This window comes from Heptranchias perlo, chromosome 37 (assembly GCF_035084215.1).
Source record: "Heptranchias perlo isolate sHepPer1 chromosome 37, sHepPer1.hap1, whole genome shotgun sequence".
In the NCBI taxonomy this organism is placed as follows: Eukaryota; Metazoa; Chordata; class Chondrichthyes; order Hexanchiformes; family Hexanchidae; genus Heptranchias; species Heptranchias perlo.
Window position 1 is genome coordinate 4,196,289 of NC_090361.1, and position 16,765 is coordinate 4,213,053.

Sequence of the window (16,765 nt, forward strand, 5' to 3'; positions counted from 1 at the left end):
CAAAGCTTGAAAGAGAGAAAAGACTACATTTGTGAAGATTTAGTCTGCAATCTGATCACAACTGTTTGAAAACGATTTATAATCTTGGTTCCTCAGGATCTCAACAAACCCAAGAGAGACATGGCAGAGGTAGAAGATGACAAGGAAATTACCGCACAGGGATCAGAAGAACATCTAGTTGAAATATCTACTAATGAGAGTGAAAAGCAAGATGTCCCAAATGAAGAGGAAGCTGGAGACCTCACAATAAATGAAGAAACCTTTGAGAAGAATGAAGCAACTGTAAAAACTATGCTTATGGAGATGCCACAGGAAGAAGGGAACATTGCTGAGGTTACTGTTGAAGAACAAGTGACTGAGGGAAATGAAGATGCTCAGATTGCAGGTAAAGAAGGGTTGGATTTCGAAACAAAAAATGAAAATGAGGAATCTGAACAAAATATCTCAATGGAGACTGCAAAGGATGTTGAAGAAAGCCTCCTAGATGCTGTGGACACCTCTGATGTCGAACTTAAGGCAGAACAATCAGATCAAAACCCATATGCTGAAGAATTGGCCAATGAAAATAAAAATAAATCTGTGGAAGATTTAGAATCAGAAGACAAGGGCTGTGAAGAGGAGATTGAAGAAGTCACAGAGATGAAAGACATTGAACTTAGTGCTGCTTTGGAAGGCACGATTGGAGAAAGTGTTCAAGAATCTGAAGATTCCCAGGCCCAACATGTGGTTGAAGAAGAAAGAACTGAAAGCTCAGTAAATAGAGAGGAGATTCAAACTGGTTCAGAAGATACTCTGGTAGACATAGTAGCTGAACCAGACTTAAAGGAAGACTTAGATGACACAAATGAGACTCCTGTCAGTGTGAACAATGGTGACAAGCCAGATGAATCTGGCACAGATGCTGAATGCATGACAGAGCAGATGGAGTTGTCTGCACACCTTGTTATTGATAATGGCTCTATGATAGCTATTACCATTGCTAGCTGTAACAAGGGTAAATCAAGTGAAGATGAGACATTGCTCAAGGGAACAGAAGGAGTGGCTGTAGCTCGTATGTGTCATGATCAAGAACCACCAGCAGATGTTGAAACTGGCCCAGAAGCACCAACAGAAACACCCGAGACTGGTTTGCAAACATCAGTGGAAAATGTTGAGACAGATTTGAAAATCCAACCCAAAGGTGTTGAAGATGACCAAGCAACATCTGCCAAGGGTTCCGAACACAGTCTAGATATTCCACCAGTGCATGGTCTACCATGTTTGGGAAATGTTACAGGATGTCTAGATTTTTTGGAGGAAAATCAGGACATATACTTAGGACCATTAACAGAAAGAACAACTGAAGTTAGAGTTAGTATGGGAGACAGTCCAACTGAAAAATTGGCAACAGAAGATGTTGATGACCAACCAACCACAAATGATGCAGAACTCTGTCAGGATGTACAAGTGACCGAAACAATGGAAAGCACAGAAGAACAAAAGCCCAATCAAGACAATCTGACCGAATCTGTGGAAGCCATGGGATCACCAACAACAGTACTTGGAGAGAGTGCAGAAGTCAGCAATACCGATGTGGAACAACTGTGTGAGGCAGAAATAGCAGGATCTGAGGCTCAAGAGTTAACAGCACCAGGAGACGATCAGATAATAGTAGCAGGGGAACAGTAGGTACACTCTGTTTATCTTGAGTCTTTAAAATATTTACTCAAGAAATATGGTTGACACTGGCTAGGTGATTCAGTGCATTTGCATGCCAGGGAATGGTAAAATTAAAAGAAAACATAGCCAAACACTTCCAATAACACCATAAATTAACTAAAAAATAAAAGACCATTTTCAGTTATAGATCACACACAGGAATGACAGCTTGTCATGTGGGGTTGTACACCATTTGTACAGGAAGTAAACCTTCCACATAGCTCCTGTACTTGTGTGAGATGCTAGAAAAATTTACGTAATTTCCTACATTACCAACACAACTTGTCCTGCTCTCAAATACTAGCTGCCCAGCAGTGATGAACACTCAACTACAGAGCACATAACCAATGATCCATTTCTCACCTCTTACCAACTTCTCACCTTCTCACTCCACCATAGCCTTTCTTCTCTTGCTATTTTATCATTGCTCAATATATTGGATATACAGCATTTCAGATTCGTCTGGAAGTACAAATGTTATGTAGATCTGGAGTTTTAAGCTTTCTAAGCATAAATATCAATCACGTAGACATCATTAAAATAATTTTGTGTGCTCCCTTGAGGGTACATTTAGCACTGTTCTCCATATTTCAGTTCCCAAGCTGAGCTGCTGGGTAGGTGAGAGCAGAGACAAGGCAACATGGTAACAGGCTTCCTGCTAAATTTCTCAGCTAGGGAGCGGTGCATGTCATCGAATCATGGGGAACAGTGTTCGAGATTAAATTGAGGAATAGTTAAGAAATCTGTGTTACATGAAAGAATCACATATTAAGTTCCATTTTATATTAAGTTCTGTAGTTAAATCTTAGAATTAAAAAATGTGCAAATGTAGCTGACAGGCAATATCTGTAAGGCTGTAACTGTCATATAAAATAACCTTAGATAGTTCTAATCTCACGGATATATCTATATGTTTATTCTTTTCTGTACAAGTAAATAGATAAGGTAGTTTATGTTTTTTCCTGAGATTGTGCTGTAGAGCCTTTGAGTCTAGGTATGTTGAGGTAATAATACATAATGCAAAACCAAGAGTGGAGATCATGAAGGAGGTGATTTAATGGCCTCTTAGCCGAGCTTAAAAGCAAGACCATTGTACTTTGTGGTGGAAGATGAAGAAGGGAGCCATCTGGAGGATTAAATTCACCCGACTGTAATGTGTGTATCTTCTGTGGCAAAGCATCCTTTGTAATCTCGGTACGATGGCTGTGAGTATATGTAACATTTAACTTTTAATAAAACTTCAAGCGTTTGACTGCTTGTTAATTTCATCTTTGGCATATAGACATGGGGCTGTAGCCTTTAGTCTATATTAGTGCAAAATTCACATTCCTAACAGCGGGAAGAAGAAAAAACTGCTATATTCTGAAAGGCTTCTGCAAATACCTTTTAACAATTATTAATAAAGAAATCTTGTTGTTATGATCTGGAATACACTGCCTGAAAGGGAGGTGGAAGCAGATTCAATAGTAACTTTCAAAAGGGAATTGAAGGGAAAAAATTTGCAGGGCTATAGTGAAAGGGCAGAGGAGTGGGACTAATTGGATAGCTCTTTCAAAGAGCCGGCACAGGCACGATGGGCCGAATGGCCTCCATCTGTGCTGTATGATTCTATGAACTCAATTACTAAGTATTTTAGATGTACATATATTGATGTACATTTGTACAGTATGATATAAATCACCTTACAGAATAATTAGTTAAATGAACAGTTCAAGGCATGATCCCACAGTGGTCCTATCCTCAAAGAGCTAAGCAACAAGTACTCTATCCTAGTAGTTAAAACAAGGTCAACCTTAGGCAATAGCTGGCACCCTGACCAGCCTGGTAGCTTTGTGGTCTTTTCCAAGCTGCGATGAGGTTCCAGCCTGTGATTCCATTACCCTGCATCAGCAATTCATCGTGCCCCCCCCCCCCCCAACTCCGCGCTCCATTTTCTCGCCTCTGCACACGACTTTATAGGGGTGCGCTGCCACGGGTGCCAGCTGCCACTCTGGTATCTCGGCCAAGTGGCCATTTTGTGAGCCTAGACAGAGAGAGCAGTCCGGCTGTTCAGAATGGGGACCAGCATAGCTGAGCCTGGTTATGTCCTCAGCTGACAACCACACACACTTTCCAGCAGGAGTCACTGGATAGTGATTCCAGAATTGATGTTTCCTTCCCAGCCTAGGGAAACTAAGGCTCTTTATTATCTTTAAAGTGAAAAATACATGCAAAGTTCCTTTTTTTTTGGTTAGAATTAGAGTTTATTTTTTGCAAAGAAAATGGCACTGTGTAGAACAAGGATTCCTTTAATGAAGTTGAGCCAGAGGGCCATGCATTGTAGTTCTGAGCACTGAATGGCAGAATGTAGGTTCAGTATCTGCCTAGCGGATGCTGTAATATGCCCAACAGGAGAGAAGAAAAATTGGACGAGAGAGTGCAGCCTACTGGTAACTCAAGCCTGCTAGTGACAGAAAGGCAGAAAGTGGAGATCTTGAAGTAGGCTGCCTACCTGACCACTCGGAGCAGAGGTGAAATGTACTTCACCTTTTAGCCTTCCAGTTTCAGCATTAAGCACTCTCAGATCAAGTATTGCATGGTTTTTAAAAAATTCATTCTCAGGCTATGGGCGTCGCTAGCAAGGCGGGCATTTATTGCCCATACCTAGTTGACCTGAGAAGGTGGTGGTGGGCCTTCTTCTTGAACTGCTGAAGTTCCAAGATTTTGATTCCAGGCATAGCGATACATGTCCAAGTCGGGACGGCGTGTGACTTGAGTGGAACTTGGAGATGATGGAGCTCCCATGCACCTGTTGCCCTTGTCCCTCTAGTTGGATTGGGGGGTGTTGAAGAAGCCTTGATGAGTTGCTGCAGAGCATCCTGTAGATAGTAAATACTGCAGCCACGGTATGCCAGTGGTGGAAGGGTTGGATGTTTAGGTTAGAAGATGAGGTGCTAAGCAAGCGGACAACTTTGTCCTGGATGGTGTCAAGCTTCTTCAGTATTTTTGCAGTTCCACCCATCCAGGGAAATGGTGAGTATTCTAGTCTCTGATTGATTTAGTAGCCATGGTATTTATGTGGCTGGTCCAATTGAGTTTCTGGTCAATGATGCTCCCCAGGCTGTTGACGGTGGGGGATTTGGTTATGGTAATACCATTGAATGTTAAGAGGAGGTGGAAATGTTTTCTTGTTTTGGAGATGGTAATTGCCTAGCACTTGTGAGGTGCAAATGTTAATTGTAATGTATCAGCCCAAGCCTGGATGTTGTCCAGGACTTGTTGCATGAGGACATGGACTGTTTCATTATCTGAGGAATTGCAAATGGAGCTATACACTGTGCAATCATCAGCCCTATTTCTGACCTTATGAAGGCCACTGATGATGCAGGTGAAGATAGTTGGGCCTAGGACACTGCCCTGAAGAACTCCTGCAGTGTGTCCTGGGGCTGAGATGATTGGCCTCCAACAACCACAACCATCTTCCTTTGTGCCAGGTAGAACTCCAGCCACTGGAGAGTTTTTCCCCTAATCCCCATTGACTTCAGTTTTACTAGGGATTCTTGGTACCATGCTTGATTGAATAGAATTATGTTTTTTTTTTTATTTTGTGTGTCGGGAAGTGCCTGGCCTCTACTTAGCAACTGTGTAGTGGCATGATTTAGGGGTTACGGGGAGCGGGCAGGAAATTGGACATGAATTTAGATTTGAGGTTAGGATCAGACTCGAGGGGCTGATTGGCCTACTCCTGCTCCTATTTCTTATGTTCTTATGATTTGAAATCAAGGACTCGCTGTAGGATGATTCCCAGGTGTAGACCTGTTCCCATCACATTGTAATACAGGATGTTGCAACATTCCCGAGTAACTCTTGAGCGAGACATTGGTTGGAATTATGGGCTGCAAAATAGGTCGGTACCACTTAACTTTGACATTGGTTTAACAATCACTAAGTCAATACTGACTGATACTAGGGTAGTTTGTTCACTGAAAACAAGTTAGCAGTTCAACATTCGAAAGTCATTCACTAGTATCATATTTCGGTGGGGGGGGGGGAAATTCAAGAGTAAGAATTCCTTATCCTTGAGACCACATTTATTACAATGCATTATCCCATCATTTGGCCAAGATGAAATAACAAACATTCTGTACATCTTTTACCCCTCCTAGTGATGATCTCACTTTACAATTTCTGTTGTATTGCAGTTGATATAATTTATATTTAAAACACTTGGAAATGTCAGATCACACTGCCACTCACATTGCTTATTATAAAAGAACCCATTTTTCAAAACTTGTAGTAATGCATTGCCCCTCAGAGCTCACTCCAGTAATGTGTGGCTGCATATTTTTAAAACTCCCAATTTTGGAAAACGAACTTCTACAGTAAGTAATTATCTCTAAAACAGGTGATTTTCAAAATGTTACAAACTTCTGCAACTCAATACTGGAGGAAATGGTACAAAGATTTGTCAGCACTTTTATTACTATCGCACTGGAGTGAGATTAAATGCAATGAATAAAGCATTTGCTAACCAAACAGGATTGAAAGTTGTAATCTTATTTTATTATTGAGAAGCCAAGGCCTGTGGTTCAACGCATCACCAAAGTTGGAAATAGTGAAAGAGGGGAGGGTAATGAATGGGTGAGGCCAAACTTCAGCTTTTAAATGCCTTTAGAACCCAAGAAGGAAGATGTTCGAGAAGAATTTTCCTCAGCTTTCCACCACTGCCTTTACATGAGGCTGTGGTAATGTAATCCCACCTCTATTTCATCTCCCAACTCCACCTGAAAAGGAAGAGTATCCATACAAAATAGGCCTTTGACCTTATGCTTGGCCCCGAGAGGGACAAGCAGCAAGACCATGGAGGACTCAAAAGATAGATTCACTTTCCCCCATCCATGGTCTCCCTTTAGATCCCTTCCCATACACGGTCTCCCTTTAGAGCTTTGGAGATAGAAGCCTTCTGGCTTCTTTTGGACAGCAAGCAGATGGCCCCACAGATGGGTTCCCCCTCCCATTTCCAGGCACTGCCAAGGAGTAGGCCTACACCTGGGTATATTCGGCTTGGGGTAATGGCCGGAATCTGCAAATACAGGTGGGTTTAGACCAGGTCAGAGTGAGTGCACTCTGGGTATCTGTGCCCAGGCGAGCACAGGGTGGGGGGAATCCCCTCCTACAGTTTTGAGGTCCCAGAAAAAATACATTAAGAGTCTGTACAGTGGATCTCGATTCCAAAACAACAAACATACAGGAAGAGTGTGTCGCTTGGCACCTTCTTGGCAAAAGAAGGAACAATCGAATGCATAAAGCAACGCATTTCATTGACTGTGATGAATCTTATTTTAACAGCTTTACCAGAACGCAGTTAATCAGGATTATGCCCTTCAGAGGTCCGAATACAAACAGGAGAGAGTCAAGGGCAAGTTAGAGAAAGTCACTGCTTCTGTATATGCAGCCCATTTCAACCAGCCATGCATGTACTGCATCTACTCAATGGCATGCAGCTACTGGCCTAGGGAGGGGGGGGGGGGGGGTGCGGGGAGGAAAAAAAAATTGGTTAAGCAGATAGGATAGTTGCAATGCGTGTTGCAACCTGCATTGGGTTGTAGGGCACGGTCAGTACCAGTCTTATCCTGGAGCCAAGACAGTGCTACTATATCACCAAATCTGAACAATTCTTATTGGAAGGTAGGTTGCTCTGCACTGGTTTTCAAAAGCGAATATATATATATATATATACACACACACACATATGCAAAGGCTCTAGTATAACACAGACATCTTAGAATTACATAGAATTTTGCAACACAGAAACAGGCCATTCGGCCCAATAGGTCTATGCCGGTGTTTATGCTCCACACAAGCCTCCTCCCACCTTACTTCATTTAACCATTACATAGCCTTCTCTTACTTTCTCCCTCATATACTTATCCAGCTTCCCCTTAAATGCATTTATGCTATTTGCTTTAACCACATTCTCGCCACTCTCTGAGTAAAGAAGTTTCTCCTGAATTCCCTTTTGGATTTATTAGTGACTATATTATATTTATGACCCCTAGTTTTGGCTCCTCCGCAAGTGGGAACATCCTCTCTACATCGACCCTATCGAACCCCTTCATAATTTTGAAGACCTCTATCAGGTCACCCCTCAGCCTTCTCTGTTCTGGAGAAGAACCCCAGCCCCTTTCCTGATAGTTGCACTTTCTTAGTTCTGGAGAATGTTTAAAGCAGATAGATGTTTATAAACTGTAAGCTCTGGACACACAAGGGTGAAGTCATGAAGCATAAATCCAAGTCAATCTTCATTTTATACACTGCGCAAATGATTTTTGTCTTGTAGTTTCAAGTATGTCACAGCTCCTGTTAAATAGGCATCACAATGGGTGGAGTGGAACAGAACTGCAAAAGAATGAAGGCCGCTTCTAAAAGACTTGCATTTATACAGGACCTTTCACATACTCAGGACCACTGTTGTGGCATAGGAAAATATAGCTGCTAACTTTCACACAAACAAGAGAGTTAAATGATCAGATAATCTGCTTGAGTGGCTTAGGTCGAGGAATAAGTATTGGCCAGGGCACCACGAGAACACCCCTGCTCTTTTTCAAATAGTGCCATGAGATTTTTTACATCCACCAGCGAGGACAGACAGGGCTCTGTTTAACATCGCTCAGTCCTGTTAATATCAGCCTTCATTATGTTCTCAAGTCTCTGGAGTGGGACTTGAACCCATGACCTTCTGACAAAGGCGAGAGGGTTAGCGCTGAGCCAGGGCTGATATCAAGGGCTCAACTTCTGTAGAGTGGTACAAAGCCAAAAAGGAATGTGAAGATGAGAATTTTATCTAAAGTCAAATACACTAAGGAACAGGGAACCAATGAAGACAGAGTTCTGGAAAATAAAGTTTATGGAAAAGTATGATATAACTCAGGAGGCTATTGAGAATATAAATTGAGTCTTCAGCAGGTTAGGATTTCAGCCACAGAGGTCGAGCTTTGGGTGGTCTTTACAATGCGCTTAAAGCTCAGTTCAGAGTCAAACAGCCAGGGAGGAAGAAGGAACTGGTTTCTGACAGAAGTTCAACAGGGTGGCTTTTATCCATTTAAAAATAACAGTACAGTAGTTAGAAATAAAAGTGTATTACTGTGATACTAGAATTTGTTTTAGCATTACATCAACTGAAAAAAATAGCTGGCTCAGGGAGTCTGCAACTGCAGGTAATAAACACTATGCACAGATCTGGAATCCATACAGGTTAGACAGTTAGAAAAGTGCACTATGAGAAACACAAACAAGGGGAAGCAAATCTCCAGATTTTAATTCTATTCAAGCAATCTTGAGTGTACATGGTTCGCTTTAATATCTACCCTCATATCACATAGAACAGTAACTTTCTGAAGATGGGTTAGCATTCTCTCCCATCGCCAGCCCGCTAAATGACTTTCTTGCACCTGCACACGGGGAAAGAAGAGAGGGGGGGGGGGGGAAAAAAAAATTCAATAAAAATGCTCGTCTCCAATAAACCTAACCCAAAGACGGACCCTCGATAAACTATCAAGATCCAGCCCCTTGCTAACCCAACGAGTGCTTCAATCCCTTGAAATTCTTTTCTTTCTCTTAGCGATTCATACAGTAAGTTGGATCCTTAGTTGACCAGGCTGCAAATTGGAAAGCATCACAGTAATACCTCAGCTTGGTGGAAGCACGACCCAATACTCAGTCTAGCTTTCTGCCTGAAAACATGCTCACTAAGGGCTGAATGAAGCAGTATATCTGTCAAGGAGGGAGGAGAACGGTATTGGTGAAAGCACAGAGGAACATATACAGCAACTTTATTCACCTATAAATTTTGGGAATTAAAAACATCAGATTGGACATGGCCAAGAAACCAGAAATGAAAGTTGTTCTGAAATACAAAATACATTTAAAAAAACGGGGGAAACATTGGTGAGGTAAAACATACAAAAACAAATTTCAAATGATCAGTGCTCTTCAGAAAAGCATACACAAAGCTTCATTGTGAAGCCACAAGTCCTTTTTCTCCATGAATTGTGTTGATGGTTGGTGACAAGCTTATCCTCCTCAGGGTGCAATATACTTTACTGGTAGTAGAGCTCCAAGTTCATTCCATCATGGATCTCATCTGAAGGCAGCCTGGTTAAGGCTTACAAATACTGAGAATGCACAGGCTGCATTAAGCTGTACAGTTCAACTTCAATTTACACAGAAACCGTAAGAATCACTTCGTTTTGTGCCATTTTACACAGTGTACAATCTGGAAATAGGGCCATTTTCTTAATCATGGCAGCAAAAAAAAAAACTACAAATCTGAAGCGAAGAAATTTGATTGAATCTTTTGAAGAAGTCACCAGATTCGTGGATGAGGGCAACATTGCCAACCTGGACTTTCTGAAAGCTTTTGATAAGGTACCTCACAAGAGGCTTCTCTACAAGATGGAATCTTGTGGAATTAATGGTAATCTCCCGCGGTGGATTGAGAACTGGCTGAATGTCCGCAGGCAGAAAGTTGTCCATGGATTTAGATCTGCTTGGAGATTGGTTACCCAATTGGTATCCCACAGGGATCGGTGTTAGGACCTTTGCTATTTTTAATTAATGACCTAGATGTTGGGGGAATGATCTGCAAGTTTGCAGATGATACAAAGCTGTGCGCGAGTGTTAAGACTGTAGAGGATGCTCAACTACTGCAAACAGATCTAGATGTGTTGAGGGAATGGGCCTAGTGTTTGGCAAATAATGTTTAACTTAGAAAAGCGAATTATGCATGTGGGCAGGTCTAATGCTAAATATTTATACACCCTACAGGGAACAGAAATGAAGCCAGTGGTGAAAGAGATCTGGGTATTACAGTGCATCACTCTCTAAATGTTCATGATCAATGTCATGAAGTTGTAGCTAAAGCAAACTTGGATCTCTGTTGTATTCACACAATTCACTACAAAAGAAAGCATGTAATTTTGTCCTTGTACAAAACCTTGGTTAGGCCTCAGTTAGCACATGGCGTTCAACTTTGGTCTCCTCACATGGTGGGAGATATTGAGTCTTTGGAAAGGGTGCAGAGGAGGGCCAAAAGATTGATTCCCAGTTTAAAACACCTTAGTTACCCAGGTAGGCTCAAAGAACTGGGTCTGTATACTTTAGAAAAGCGCAGACTCGGGCAATTTGATTGAGATTTATAAAATAATGAAGCGATTAGATTGCGTTTATGTGGATCAATTATTTCAACAAGGTTAGGGAGGACCAGGGGTCACGCTTACAAATTATGTAAGGCCAGAACTAGGTTTGATGTAACACGATTCTTTTCCCCATAAAATAGCAGACCTCTGGAACAGGCTGCCGGCCTGCGCGGTGAATGCTGATTCACTGTATTCCTTTAAGAGAGAGCTGGACCAGTTTCTGGTTGGGGCGGAGATCACCTCATACAAAAGGTAGATAAGGACGGCAGGTTTCCTTCCCCAAAAGGACAATAATGAACTAATTGAGTTTTTAACGATAACGTGACAGCTTCATGGTCGCTTTTACTGATACGAGCTTTTATTTCCAGATTTTAAAACTGAATTCAAATACTCAAACTGCCATGTGGGATTTAAACTCATGTTCTCTGGATTAGTAGTCCGGGTTTCTGAATTACTGGCACTGTAGTATAACCACTACATTACAATTCCTTGAGCTATATAAAATAATTTTAGCAGTTATTATGCATCGGTTTATGTGAGGGGCAGGGCATACATTAGGTTAAGATACTTTCACTTTTCGGAGATCTAGACTAAAATGTAGCAAAGATAGACGGGATAAGATCTTCCTCTCAGCTGGTTAGAACGTCCCCAAGCGAATGATTACAATCTCAACTGAGTTCCTAGTAAGTCAAGTCAAGCAAAATTGTGCTCCATTTGATGACAATTAATTGGTAGTCTCCAAGAGGCCATGAGATGGGAAATAGAAATACCATTCTGGTACATGGGAGGGAACAGAGGGGAGGAAGGAGGTCACATATTGGGAGTTTTACTCTGCGTCTGGCCCACTATGTCTAGGAAGCATTCAATGCTAAGGCCCAATCCTCCATGTCACTCCTCACCTAAATGAGTCAAAACACCTTATTATAAAAGTAAATTTTCTCTCAAGGCTCTTAACCTTGTCCAACCATGAGAACAAACAACTTTTCCTCTACAACTCTACCTTTTCACAGGAGCATCAAGCAGGTACACAAGGACACAGTATCTGCTCTAGGATATGAAATGGGGCAGCTACCTTCCAGTTGGTGCTGTTCTTTCTTAAAAAGACAATTCAACAACTCACCATTGTGGAGACTGTGGGTACAAGATATTTTGCCAATACACTGTGCTCCTAAGCCTTTAACAGTACTTATTAAATTCCCAAGTGCCAATTACATTGCCTGCATTTCCAGGTTGTATTGACTTATCTTCTTCAACTTGTTCAAGTTAAAATGGATTTCTTTCCCATGACGAAAGTGTTCTACATTTTGTGTAGGTCACAGGTTTTCACACTGGGATCCTGAGGGGATTAGATTTGACCTTTTTCTATATTTTTGACTTACTAGCATGTTATTTCCTTTGTATACTAAAAAAAAATCCCTCAATTTCTGCAGTATTTTCCTTTGCGTAGTAAGCAGTCTTTTGTAAATGACAGGGGGGCTATCAGGAGTGTGAGAATGTTTGCAAAGGGTCTCTCTCCCCCTTTAATACAGAAAAGAATAAAAACCATTGGTATAGATTTGTAAGAGCAAAAAAGATACAATCTTGCAACTGAACATGATTCTTGAAAATGGTATACCTAGGATTAGAAAAAGTTAAATTAGAACAAAGAATTGAAATCCAGGCTTTTCATCTGCTTTGACCATTGCAGGATGATGCACCCATTTAAATGTTAGCATGATAAAGGCTAGAATGCTGAAAACTGTCACAATCCACACACGTGGAAGAAAAGCATTTAGAATAAGGCATTCTGCTATATCTATATATCTCTCTATATATCAATCACATTTAGTTTACGCATCTTAATGCATAAACAGCACACGCTTACAAACATAAGACAGCTATAGATAGTTGTTGAGGATCATGAGATGGCCAAGTTGAAACTTACACAGAACACAGGACAGGTTGAGCAAGGTAATGCTGAAAGCTGCTTACGTTGCAGGTTTTGTGCATTATTAGGATGTGTTGAGAAAATGTAGACCCTGAGCAGTTCTGATAAGTGGTCAAGTAATTGGGCATGTGAGATACAGGGAGTCTTTGTACACACAGACCCTGACCTGTTCCAAGAGGGGGTCGAGTAATGTGAATAACAAATATTTAAAGAATGAGTCATAGCCTGGAGACAGAGCGAACGATTGATGGGAGGCCTCATGTTTGCACACAGTTCCTGCAGAACTAATGTGTTAATAACGTATATAAACAGACGTAAATCATCCACGTTCGAACGTTTCTCAGAGCAAAACTGGACTCGCTCAAGTGATTTCAAGGACTTTCGAGAAGTGCACCTCGGAAACTTGTACGGTGATGAGCTTTGCCAGGTCTTATAATTGTACTCTTGTGTTTTAACATCTTTGCTACTTATTGTAACTTCTTAATAAAGCTTTTACACTTTAGAACAGAAACACCACGACTTTTTGATTAAAGACTGAACCATTTAAGGATATACTGACACATGGGATGAGATTCTTTTTACAGCAAGATAAATTCTACAAACATTGGCCCAATTTAATATATATTTTTAAAAAGTATTTAGAATTCAGGGAGTTATATAACCTTGAAAACCAAGCATCACCGAGAGCTAAATAAGAGAACAAACCATTTCTTTAAGACGAGCTTGTCCCATTTTGTTCCAGTCTGCGCAGCTATCAACTTCTTCAGATCTTCTATGGTATCATCAGGACTAGAAGGGAGAAATGTTAAGGAAAAAAAATACAACGCTCCAGAAATTTCCATCCTGTTTGTACCACTTAAGCAGTCTATTCTTATTATTTCTAAACAGGAACAGAACGAGTCTGGGTGCAATTCTGGACTTTAATATAAATATAAATAATATATTCAGTAGAATTGAATCAAGATCCAATTGATCAGTCACCTCATGCTGAGAAATCAAAGGCAATGAAGTGGGGTCAGTTCAATGGACACATTCTCTTGTACACTTAGTTATAATTGAATGTTAGAACTTGAGTTTATTTAACATTTGTATCAATGCATTACATGCTATCAACATTATAAATGGCTCCCCTCCCTTTCAAAAATGTCCTCATTACCCACACCTCAAAAAAAATAATCTACCCTCATCTTCAACTTCCCCGTCCTCATAAAGTCCTCGAATGCCAACACCACGTGCGAATCTCTCCGATCAGGTTTCCACCTGTGCCACAACACCGAAACGGCCCCAGCCACTGTCACAAAATGAGATCCTCTGTGACCGTGGTGCATTATTCCCCCCTCGCCTTCACTGCAGCCTTTGACACTGTGAACTGCACCATCCTTCTCAAAACGCTGCTGTCCGTATCCTAACCTACTCGCATCACCCCCGTTCTCGCTGACCTACATTGTCCCCCAGTCCTCCAACATCTCAAATTTAAAATTCTCATCCTTGTGTCTAAATCCCTTTGTGGCTTTGTCCCTCCCAATCTTTGTAACCTCCTCCCCCCTAAACTCCCCATTGCTCTGACCTGTAAGCTCGTGCATCCCACGTTCTCTTCGCTCCAACATTGGAAGCCGTGCCTTCAGCTGCCTAGTCCCCCATGTTCTGGAATTCCCTCGGTAAACTCCTCTGCCTCTCCATTTTCCTATCCTGCTTTAAAACCTCCCTGAAGCCCTCAACTTTATCCTGCACCCTGTGGTGAGCATGTTACAGTGTTCCAGTGGCTCTCAAGTAAATCATTGAAATTGTGCCTCTTAATGCAATGGTCTCTTCTCCCAAACAAACAATGAGAACACTGTTCTCCAGTGATAACTGATTTTTACAAGAAAATTATAATTCACTAAAAGCCTAGTGAAAAAAACTACAGTGAGGCCCTTAAAATTTCACATGCTCACCATTATGCGTTACAGAAAATCTGGTGACAAGGCTAACAGTTTTTTTATATTGTGGACTCACATCCTGTAGGAAGATTGTACAGCCTTAATCTAGTTGGTTATTTCATGAAAACCCCCTCACAGTAAGTAAGGACAGACAAGATTCTCATTCCAGTCTAGGCCTTTGTTCATTTAAGGCTGGAGCATCCAAACTTTTTGCTTCGTCACACACCATGGAGCCTCAAAGGCCATAAGTTTCTGCTAATTTGCATTCATCTCAAGCTGCAGATACTGACAGATCTTGGTGAACAGCCTTTTTCCAACCCCCAGGCCCAAAAAATTCAAACAGGATAAATCAGGAAGTAAGAAATAACTGTAGAGAACAGTTACCCTGGGCTTCATGAGAGATTATCAGGGCTCACAGGTATAATAAGGTGCACTGAACTGTCCAGAAGCTGCAGTTCAGACACCCCAATATTTTCGGTCCCCATTGCGTACTACACATTATATGCGTGGATACAGGGCCCATTACTAACAGGTAAGCAGGGTACCAACAGAAGAACACTCAGTTCACTTAACCCCCAGTGAAGGGCTGTATAGATTCCAATTTTTAAAAAAAGACAATAATATTTTGCCACCTATCTTAAAGGATACTTGCACTTCACTCGAACTTTCTTTCCTAAGCGGTCATTGCAAATTATCTCAATCATTCTTAAGAATTCCTAGAAAGATGGAAAACAGATTTAGTTAAAAGAAAACTTAAGAACAATGCAACTTTCTGGAACACTGTGCAGAACAAAAATATAACACCCATACGAACTTTATCAACCCCAGAGTGGGGCTTGAATCTATAGCCTGCGGACTCCAGCTATCAGCTGAGCCAAGCTGACGCTCATGATTTTATGCTGCAACGTGTTTCCCCCATCCCATCCCATCCTTAATGGCCCTGAATTAGGGTTGCCAACTCTGGTTGGACACATTCCTGGAGGTTTCATCACATGATCTCCCACCATCAACCACCCCACCCAGTCAAACAGCCTCCCCCCCCCCCATCTCCAATATTTTCATAACTAATAAACAAAAGTGATGATTCTGTTTTTCTTCCCCTGGGGGTTTGTGTGGGCAGCAGTATCCAGAAGGTTAATTCCGGGAGACTCCAGGGCAATCCTGGAGGGTTGGCAACCCCTAACCCAGAATACTCCAGAAGGCCTAGGATTTTCTAGAACGTGCTACCAACCTAGCTGAGGTGTTAAGAACATTCTAGAAAATTAGAAAACTAAGTTTTGTTTTATTTTTTTTCTTGGAAGGAATAATAATGATGAATTCGAATGAAAATACCACTTACCTCCTGTTACACCACTACTCAGGATCTCTTCAGCCCGACAACAGCGACTAGGCCGCGGTACCGCCCCCTCCAAACCAAATAACCGCCCCCCTCGAGTGATTGACGAGCGAGTAGGCCAATCGGGTACCAGGAAACCGCGATGACAGCTTCAATCATCTCCCACAGGACCAATCAGCGCGAGGCACTAACCCGAGCGCCCGCCTCTTTACTGCCCCCTCATTTAGAATTAGAGCGGCAGTTTCTTTAAAAAATATACTGCAATCAAAAAATATTTTAAGGCGCCGACGTGCACTGCTTAGCTAATTTAATACAAGCTTCCCCAGAAGAAATCCGGATGTTTCTTTAATCATAGGAAAGCGAGATTACGAATCTCCAGAATTGGCTATAAATGAAAATAAGAAAAGGGAAAAAAAATGGCAAACATTGTAATAAATGTTTTGTTCTGTTTTCTCTTATTTCCACCATCTGCAGTATTTTGCTTTGAAACATATTGTGGTATTGTTTATGATGTACGAATCAGCCATCCTGAAAAACGCACTGCTTCGTAGCAAATTTTGATGGTTGGCGACAAACCTGATTTGCTCTTATCCAATCAGTACGCCGATATTTTGATCGACGTGCAGATAATCCAATAGATTTGCAGAATTTCACTGGAAGGCGGGATTTGCTTCAAGACAATTGGGCGGGTTTTCCGGCACTAAGTTAG

The 16,765-nt window shown here is 41.5% G+C and overlaps 2 protein-coding genes across 2 annotated transcripts; one reads left to right on the top strand and one right to left on the bottom strand.

The window, feature by feature from the left end:
* The first annotated feature begins 120 nt into the window (after positions 1–120).
* Positions 121–1,668, top strand: LOC137304237 (aspartic and glutamic acid-rich protein-like). The gene has a single exon (XM_067972793.1). It carries the CDS (start codon positions 121–123, stop codon positions 1,666–1,668), a length of 1,548 nt encoding a protein of 515 aa, XP_067828894.1.
* Positions 1,669–5,750: 4,082 nt separating this feature from the next.
* On the bottom strand, positions 5,751–16,144 carry ubl5 (ubiquitin like 5). The gene is made up of 5 exons (XM_067973008.1): positions 16,060–16,144; positions 15,369–15,436; positions 13,507–13,590; positions 12,452–12,489; positions 5,751–9,820 (listed from the first exon to the last, which is right to left on the bottom strand). The coding sequence occupies exons 2-5, from the start codon at positions 15,422–15,424 to the stop codon at positions 9,777–9,779; spliced, it is 222 nt and encodes a 73-aa protein (XP_067829109.1). The 5' UTR covers positions 15,425–15,436; positions 16,060–16,144; the 3' UTR covers positions 5,751–9,776.
* Between the last annotated feature and the right edge of the window lie 621 nt (positions 16,145–16,765).

What these genes read in the sequence shown, in the direction of transcription:
- LOC137304237 (XM_067972793.1), top strand. Translation starts at nt 121, where the DNA reads ATGGCAGAGGTAGAAGATGACAAGGAAATTACCGCACAGGGATCAGAA.
- ubl5 (XM_067973008.1), bottom strand. Translation starts at nt 15,424, where the DNA reads ATGATTGAGATAATTTGCAATGACCGCTTAGGAAAGAAAGTTCGAGTG. An exon ending in AAAGTTCGAGTGAAGTGCAA is followed by an intron (nt 13,591 to 15,368) that starts GTATCCTTTAAG and finishes TCTCCCTTCTAG; the next exon opens with TCCTGATGATACCATAGAAG. An exon ending in AAGCTCGTCTTAAAGAAATG is followed by an intron (nt 12,490 to 13,506) that starts GTTTGTTCTCTT and finishes TTCTAATCCTAG; the next exon opens with GTATACCATTTTCAAGAATC.